The sequence below is a fragment of the Pteropus vampyrus genome, unplaced genomic scaffold (assembly GCF_000151845.1).
Source record: "Pteropus vampyrus isolate Shadow unplaced genomic scaffold, Pvam_2.0 Scaffold424, whole genome shotgun sequence".
NCBI classification, from domain to species: domain Eukaryota; kingdom Metazoa; phylum Chordata; class Mammalia; order Chiroptera; family Pteropodidae; genus Pteropus; species Pteropus vampyrus.
In genome coordinates, this window is record NW_011889205.1 from 314,338 (window position 1) to 323,655 (window position 9,318).

Consider the following 9,318-nt stretch of genomic DNA (forward strand, 5'->3'; position numbering starts at 1 on the left):
TAACGTCACTTCTTCCTAAATTTTGTATACTTTATACGTTTTTCTGTTTTATGTATTTTCAAATGGTGTAAGATTATTACAGTCTTATTTTCGGCTTTAGTCATATTTAATGACTTCAGCGTTTTTAGTATCTTCCATATTTTCTCTCTGGAAAATCTTCCGGGAGCCCTCCGTGCTCTGCCACTTCCCCCTGCTCCCCCAGCAAAACCTTAGCATGAAATCAGCGATACAGTTGTTGCCAATTTGGAAAGTTTAATTTCTTATTTATCATGATTCATGTGTTAAAAGGTGCACCAGAATGTGTCTACTTTTATTTATTTATCGACTGCTGCCTGCATCAGGAGCTGGGACTATAACAAAGAATATAACACATTATATATATATGTAGTATGATACATAAAAATACAGAGAATAGTCCTTGCTCTTATGGAGCTTAGACTCTTTCAGGGAAGGCAGGCGGTCGTACACAGATCATGGCAGTTATAATTTTTAGTTACTGTTGTGGTATCACGAACAGAAGTAGAAGATTTGATGGCACATAGTAGGAGGGCTCAGCAGGCCAGGAGAGCTAATAACGTCGAATGGAAACATTACCAGGGCCTGAAACCTTCGCATGAAGCTGTGCCCACCCCAGTTTGATTTTTCAAGTCTTATTTTTGGCTTCATTATAATATCAAAGACAATGGACCTATTTTTAATAAAAAGTTATGTTCTCTGCTTTTATAATCAATATTTTTAGCAATGTTAAAATTTTTGAAGACATACTGTGTATTTCTTTTCTCTATGTTTCTTTTTGGCATTCTGGTCATTTGCTAAGAAGGTAAAATATTTCACTGCTTATCGATGGATTCACTAGGATGGGCATGCACTTTATTTCTATGTTTCCTTAGATAATAAAATATGAAAATTTAAAAATCCACCAGTTTATTATTAATAAATAGCATCATATTTTGTTTTACTCAAAATTATGTATTTACTATCAGGAGAATTGTACACCAGTAAGTTTATGTCACCGTTAGTTTTTCCTCCTGTACTTACAGTGACACTGTAAAAATAATGTAAATTTTGTGTTTTGAATCCAGAATTCCAGAAGATTGCCATGGCAACAGCAATAGGATTTGCTATAATGGGATTTATTGGCTTTTTTGTGAAATTGATCCACATCCCTATTAATAACATCATCGTGTAAGTAACCTTTTGAAATAGACAGTGTCTAGAATGGAGTGAAAATTGAAACCATTTGACTTGCCAGCTTGCTGTTTCATTCGTGCACACGTCTCTTGACTTGTGAATACTGCTAGATTCTGCCGATATTTGTTGAGTGCCTGATCATTTGAAGCGATTTTTGTTTTCATTATGCTTAAACCGTTTCTGAGTGCTTCTGGTATGCCGTAGTGGTCAGGAGTCACTGTGCGAGTCTTCATTCTTTATTTTCAACCCGTATATTGTCCATCACATTCAAAAACTTCTCAGCTTACTATCCTGTCATGTAATTCGTGTTTTTCTGTCTTGTTCAGAAAGACTTTACATTGAGCACACTTCCTAAATCAGAGTTCCGCGTTTTTATGATAAGTTGTTCTGGCAGTCACATCATCTCCAAACCTGTAACAAGATTTTAAAGTTCAGTTTCTTTTATGCTGTCTTGGGGTAACGTAGGTGTGGTTCTCACATAACTGGTTTTGGTTCCATAAAATCACAGCATACTGCGTTTCAAAGTACTATTATTGTTAAAATCTTGTATACACTCAATATTGACCATTTTTCTTTCTTTTACAGTGGTGGCTGAATACCTTGTTTTTCGTCTTGGGATTTGGTGAACAAGTGAGGGTTTGAGAAGCTCATGGAGTAAAAGTTTGCCTACATATTTTGTTTTTCTCTCATTTTTTTCTTCCAAGATGTTTTCTATTTCTAAATTAAAATAATTGTAAAATAAACGTCTCTTTTTTCCATCACAGATCTCTGTAAAATTTTAATGATAGGAAATACTGGGCTCCTTCCCCCCTCCCTCTCTCCCTTCTTTGCTTCCTTCCATCCCTCAGATTTCGGTTTATACGAGAAATTAAAGGGCATGGTGACATTCTGCACTTTCTGCGCACTCTGCTGTCCTGGAAGAAGGGGTCGAAGCTCTTGAAAGGCAGGTTCAAGGGTGGGTCACGTTGTCCTGAAGCACTCAGAATGTAAACCGGAAGTCAGCGCCTGCAGAAGTTAGAGCCCAGGACTAGCATCCTGAAGTCCTGGTCTCCCAGCGAAAGTCCTCTGCAGATGGACCGAGTGGTCACACTGGCACAGAACCTGGCCCTTCTGAATTTTGGAAAGAATTCACTGATAACTGGATGTGAGGTGAAAGGGGCTTGCCTTTCTTTTTCCTTTTGAAAAACATAGTAATAAAAAGTAAGACAGTTTATGCCCGCCCCTTAAAGCCTTTTTATTAATCTTTTCATTCAGTATTTAGTTATTGAACTTTATTTCCCAAGTTCTGATCGTGTTTTAGAAGTTGGTTTGCAGCACACAGTTGGTGAATGTCCTCTGATTCTTAGTGAGTGAGCTGGGCGGGGATCTAACTGGTGTGTCTGGGGTGCGTTCCTCAGTTTTGGGACCCATGATTGGAGAGCGAAGTCTGTTTTCATAGTGAGAGCAACATTCTCTGCCTATTTTCGAAATGCCGATGGTGTTTGTCTTGAATTGGTGTCTTCAAAGAAATAAAAATAAAGCCGTGGCCGTCTCTAACCTGAAGTCTATCACGTATCCACATTTTACAGATATTCAGCTTCTTAAAGGCCAGAATAGAATGTGTGTGTGTGTGTGTGTGTGTGTGTGTACACACATGTGCATTCGCGTATTTGTACATATGTCTATACAGATATGCATATATATGTACACATGCATATACAACTATACAAGTGTATATTAAGTACTTATGGTAGAAATTAGTCAAATGTAGACTTGTTTTGCTTCTGGCAAATGTGTATATTTTTGTGTAGGATATAATTATGAACTATTTATAGCATACATTTGGGCTGCTTATTCTGTATTTTGCTGACTTACTGGTTCTTGACTCAAGAGCAGGTAAGCTGTCACAAACATTTTGTATTTATACATGTAAAATGAAGGCTGACCAAGAAATGCGAGAGAGCAGAATAACCTTCACGCTCAGTGGTTGATTTCTTACACAGGAAAAATTAAATAGATTTTTTAATTACTCATATTCCTAGTATATCTAAGAGTGCATTTGTGTTATAAAACAGTACTTAAACTTTATAAAAATCTTCTGAGGGAGTTTCTTTAAAACTTGGGTCCTATCCCCAGAGGTTCTGATTCAGTAGCTCTGGGTGGGCCTGGTTATTTCCTTGCTTTGTCCTAAGACGTCTGGTTGAACCGTCTTAGGGATCGTCCGGAGACCTGATCTCAACGATGGGGAGGAGCGGGGGTCGTCAGAACCTGGGCAGTCTGTCTGTCTGTCTTCCCCCAGGAACAGAAATTGTTTTCAAGTAAAATAGCTTGACCCAGACAGAAGTAGATTTTCCTTTAATTGTATTCCCTGGCTAACTTTCAGAATAAATTTACCGATTTCCCATTGCTTTCCAAAAGGCTGTTTCGGACCATAGTAAATAGAATTTAGACAACGTTTGGTTAAGGTCTGAGCTGTTAGACTCCCATTTTCAGGACAGTTGTCGCCTGTGGATGTCCTCGGAGCCCTCTTCCTCAGACTGGAGTCGGTGGAGGGGTGTTTAACGCCAGTCGTGTGAAAACGTTTGCCTTCGAGAGGGTCGGAGTCACCGCATTCTTGACTGCACGCCGCTGTCCCTCTGCAAGAGAGAATCCGAGCTTTTAGGTTCAGATAGTCTGATTTTTACGTGCCTGGGACCTAGAGTACAGAACTAGACTCAAGTTAAAGAAATGGGTCCCAAGTTTTTTAGACATCAATGGATTTTATAAAATTAGCTTTATTTAAAAAATGTTTTTAGAAGAATTTTCTAGAAATTCGAATATTAGTGATTTATATCGGTAGTCTAAAACGAGCTGAAATAGCCTTTTCGAGCTCAGAAGAATTAGTTTTTTTTACAGGTGTTCTAAATGACATGACAAGCCCTCAGATCTGACAACGTGGACCGGATTCTGCTGCTTTATCCTGCACCTGTTCAGAAGCTCTCCCTGCCCAGTCGTTTTGTGATGCAGTGATTCATTCATCCACTTTGCAATTCATTCGCAACCCATCTGCTCCAAAGTTTTGTCCTTGAGTTTCAATAAGCTTTGTCACTCCAGGTGTCCCATAGCTCTTCAACTATTTACCCACCTAGTAAGCATGGATTAAAAGCTAAAAATATGACCTCAGTTTTGTGAATAGTGGTACTGCCAAAAAAAAAAACTAACACAATTACTCACGTGTGCCTACAGTTATTTTATGCCCACAATCTGTAACAAAAACGGTTCTGCAAATTTCTGGAAATACACAAAGCACATGAATCTCTTGAATTATTTAAACATTATTATTAAGGTAATGATTTTATTTGACTTACCAAGATGCCAAGATGAAAAAGTAAATTATAAATGTCCCACTTACCTTAGAAAATTAGAATGTACTTGGCTGACCAAACTTCTTGGTTTTCCTGGAACCGAGGATTTTGCTAGGACCTTGAATTTTCAATGCTAAACTCAGGATGGTTAGTTTCCCATTTCCCCACTGCTGCCTTTGCCTTCTGCCTGCCAGGCATCGTGTTGAGGGAGGTAGTTCTCAGTCAGTGCCGATCAGGGCAGGAAGGACATCCGGGTCCTCAGTCCGCTCTTCCAGGGGCCTCTAAATTTAATACTGCTGCCTACAGCCCTTTCTGTGTGCTGGGGATTAGCTCTGAATATCTCACCTGAATATCTCATGTCACAGCAGCGTTCATGTCCCCCCGTCCTACTTAATGATTAGGTTCTCATTCGATTCTAGCCTTTATGATGACTTAAATCTTGGTTTATCTGCTTAACTGTCCTGTTCTTTGCTGGGGGAGAATAAAGCTGTTAACACCGCCTACTTTGCCTAGACCCTAAAACCCTATGTAATTCCTGCCAATAATTCTGCCCATCGAAAGTCGGCGCCTCCTCCCTGGGCTGTGCTCCACCAGCTGTGGGCTGTGGTCTTGCTCTGGCTGCATCAGTCCCAGAAGCAAGGTGACTAGTGTCCCCGCATGTCTTCCCGGTTCCGACACCTTACATTTCTACAGTTCGCATAATCGATCTTTTCCCTGTTTCTCAAACTTCGGCGTCCACAAGACCCTCCTGCAGAGCTTTCAACAGTGTTCAGGGCTCTGCCCCCAGCGATTCCGGTTCTGTGGTCCTGGAAGGGCCCGTGCACGTGCGTTCTAACTAGGTCACAGGTAAAACTGGCTCCGGGTCACACTTTGAGAAGCAGTGTTTGGAATCGAACATTGAAGGGAGGGCCTCCCCAACACCTGCTTGGTTTTCTTCCATGCTGCCAGCGAGCCCAGTTCCAGCTCCTCAGCAGCCCATCAGCCAGTGAGGTGCCCGGACTCCATAAGACACACGCGACACTGCGGCAGAAAGGCGGGGACGGCCGACGTGCCGCGTTTCCCTTCAATGACATCCTGTACTCGCATCACAGAGCCTAGCTCCAACTTTACCTTCCGGTTCACTCTGAAGGGGTGCACGTTTATTAGATTAAGTCAGCAGCCGAAATAGATTTAAATGCATTCAATGTACCTGCCTGTTTCCTCAATGCGTTTTTACTGAATCTAACAGGATAAAGTAGGACAAGTATAGAAATTTGCCCTCAGTAGCTTCCGACTCTGAGGCACACTCTTGACTGCCTTGGTGGATTGTGCCTGAATTTAATAAAATGGATATAAATAAGTCTCGTGAAGTGTCTTTATTTCCCTTCTCAATTTGAATTGTCAGAGTATGTATAAGAGAAAAAGCAGCATAAAGCTAGCATCACGGATGGAGGCACGTGTTACTAAAAAGAGTTGTTTTATTGGCCATATTGTCAGCTAGGGGGAATTTAAGCCAGGATCTCATCAGCAGGGAAAAACAAGAAATAGCCGTGAAGTTTGCTGAGGTAGGATTTCTTGTTTCCTCCTGATGATAGATAAGTAGGGACTTTGATGACTTGGGGCTTTTCTTTCATGGTTCATACAGTGGGAAATAGAACAGCTGAAAAGGCGGTTTAAAATTAGAAAAAGAGGTGATTTATTCACGGGTTCATATTTCTGATGCAAAGGAAACAAATTCATTGGGCTTAGAATAAATTCATAAAGTCCCATATATGGAAGCAGGGAGTCAAATGATGTGAGACTGTGCCAAAAAGTTTTCTTCAACGGCTGTAAAATTGAAAGTGAGCCATGATAATCTAGTTGCATGGTAATCACACCTGTTGGGTGTGTATATCATTTTTATTCTTTTTTTTTTTTTGCTATTAAGTGAAAGATAAAGCTTTTGCTCTAATTTGCATTTTTGTTATTATTTAGGACCATATTTTCTCATGTCTCGTTTACTATTTGTAAACTTCTATGCAGTTTTGTGTGTGAAATATTTTAATCTTTACCCAGATACCTAATGAGATGTTAATAATAATGAGATATTAACAGAAAAATCAATTAAAATGCAAAATTAAATTGAAAAAATATGATTACTTCCCAATTGTAATATTGAAAAAATATATTTTTCTAGTTTGTTGCTTTTTAGTTTGTTTTTTTCTTCCTTCTGCTGGGTGTAAATATTTTATATTCAAATATATTTGTTTATCCCACTGTGATTTCTTCTGTTGCTTCAAAGCCGAGATTGCTCTCATGATACACTTCTCATACACATTCCATTATAGTACTCATAGACTTTGTTTTTGGACTTTTGAAGTTTTATTTTCTGTTTGGTCTGGCACTTGTTTTGTTTGGATTTACCTTAAATATTTTTACACAATTGCTGGGCACTAAGAATATTACCTTATTAAATGATATTTCACTGGATACTTGTTCCTGACGGCCCATTGATCTAAGCATCGATTTTAGTACACAGGTGCACTGTGGTCTTCCCACTTGTTTTTCTTTCTTGGTACTCTCTGAAATTGAACATTTTCCTACTATTGGTTTACTATATGTATTCAATTTTTGTTTTTGTCGAATGATCAATTAAAAAAATTAAGAGCGTCGTTTTTATTCCAGTTATGAAAACAGTAGATCACCTTTTATGGATGTGCAAAAAATAAAGTAAAAATAAAAACTCAAATCTAAAACAATCCTTTGTTAATATTTCTCGATGTATTTCAATTTTTATGATATGTAACTAAGTTTATGAAGTTCCATCATCTGTAAAATTGGGTCAATAGTTGTACCTACTATTACAGTTGTGAGGATCAAGCAAAAATGTATAAAGCATAGTGTTCAACATACAGTATCTTTGAATACTAATTGGTATTTTTATTTACATGGTTGTAAAATTTTGTCCTTTGTTCCACTTCACATGATAGGGTCTACTTTTATTCAGATGTAAATATTTTTAATGAAAAAAATCTTTAAAGGCAATTTTAACTGGGTATAAAATATTTCCATTTTTACGTGAATATGTATGTGTATGTGCATGTGGATGATTCACCCCACCCATTTTTTCTGTTATACATTTAATTTTTGTCTAGGAGTTTGCATTGTGAGAAAACTATCTGTATTGGAATTGGGTGCTTAGCATGGAAATCTAGAGCTGAGGTTTTCAATCAGTGATCAACAATGATGATCACAGTGCATATATATACTTTCAAAAAGCCTCATGTCAATTTATACACCAAACGGTTTGAAGTTACTATTTCATTTCAGTTTGTCCATACATTGTCTTATTCTTTATTTTATTTTACACTGTTTTTCTTTCTTGTTACTACCTGAGGTTGGGCATGTCCCCATGGGCTTGTGCACTGTGTGATAGTCTTATATAATATGGATCACCAGTTTATGTCCTTTGCCTATTTATCTAATTTCTTTCATCATTTCATGGTTTCCAATACAGCAAGTTCTGTCTCCAAGGGTCAAGTAATGTTCTATTCAATTTACTTTTAAAATCTTTTTATGTCGTTCTTATATTTTCTTCATTATGAAAGTGCTACTGGAAAAATTTGGTAACTACTGATATGTGAAAAGATGCAAGAATAAAACCATATGAATAAATATGATATTAAAAAAGTCTATTCATTTTTTCTTTACATATTTGAGTTTTATATATTATTTTTAATGCATCATTAATATTATGATAGGTCTAATTTCATAAAAGTTATCTACAAATCTCATTTGTTACAAAGTATTTTATCCCATAAATGTAATGTAATTGCTTTTACCCTTAGGTAGACTTAAATACTTATTTTCTCACAACTTTTGCAAATAATTATATGAGCATTTTATTATATAGATGTGCTTTACATTTCTAATAATTTCCATTGTGAAATACATTTAAATGTATAATGATTTGATAAAAATTTTGAGTATTTTCAAGACTCAAAACAAGGCAAGTTGCCGTTAAAGACTTTCTGTGTCAGCATTCATCTGTCGTGTTTGATGTCTCATGGGCCACTTTCGATCCGGAGTCTCATGTTTTTTAATTATGCAAAAGGTGGTACCAGTTTATTGAAAACTTATTTAAAATTATACATAATTCTCGACATAGAGGGGAACACATGGTTCTTGAAATAGAAGTCAGTCGGGTGTACTGCAACCACCAGCGTGCTATTTACATCTTAACAACTGGCTTTATACATGTGTTCTATATGTATATAAGCTTCTCATAGATTTTCCCAATAAAAAGGCTGCGTAGCATTAATTTACAAGTCCTAAAGCCTCAGTATGTGACCAGAGCAAAGAGTGCAGAGGGGGTGGTCGAGAAGGGGGTCCACGCTCCTGGTCCGCGAGTCTCCTTTTCCTTTTTCTTCAACGTGGGACCCGTCAGGAGTTTGCGCGTCATCGTTGCGCACAGGGCGGGTTACGCCTCTCCGCATCATTCCAGCTCCAGCACATGCGCCGCCGAAGGAGCTCTAGCTGAGGTTCCGACTGTTCCATCCGCGACCTTTCGCTAATTCCTTCTATTTTTGTGTTTTTGGGGGTGTTTGGGGGCAACACACTTCTGATCTCTACCTTACTGTAAAGGGAGCGGTGGACCCCGAGGCCAGTATTGCTCTGTATCAGGCTCCAGTGGCTTCCTCCTCTTCGGGTCCCCAAGGCACCAGCGCTGTGTCTTCCTGGCACCCTCAGGCGCCGGCGCCCTTGGGGGCTCTGGGAGGAGACCGGCTGTATTCTGTCCCACAGCCGTGCAGGTACTTAGCTGTGAGCCATTGGTCACCCTGCTGCT

The 9,318-nt window shown here is 38.6% G+C and overlaps 1 protein-coding gene across 1 annotated transcript in view; it reads left to right on the forward strand.

The window, feature by feature from the left end:
• Nucleotides 1–1,954, forward strand: part of SEC61G (Sec61 translocon gamma subunit) — a 4,970-nt gene extending 3,016 nt beyond the window's left edge. The window contains exons 3-4 of the mRNA XM_011381044.2: nucleotides 1,083–1,185; nucleotides 1,777–1,954. Of these exons, the coding sequence (XP_011379346.1) occupies nucleotides 1,083–1,185; nucleotides 1,777–1,786 (113 nt within the window). The 3' untranslated portion in view covers nucleotides 1,787–1,954. The remainder of the gene's footprint in view (nucleotides 1–1,082; nucleotides 1,186–1,776) is intronic.
• The last annotated feature ends 7,364 nt before the right edge of the window (nucleotides 1,955–9,318 follow it).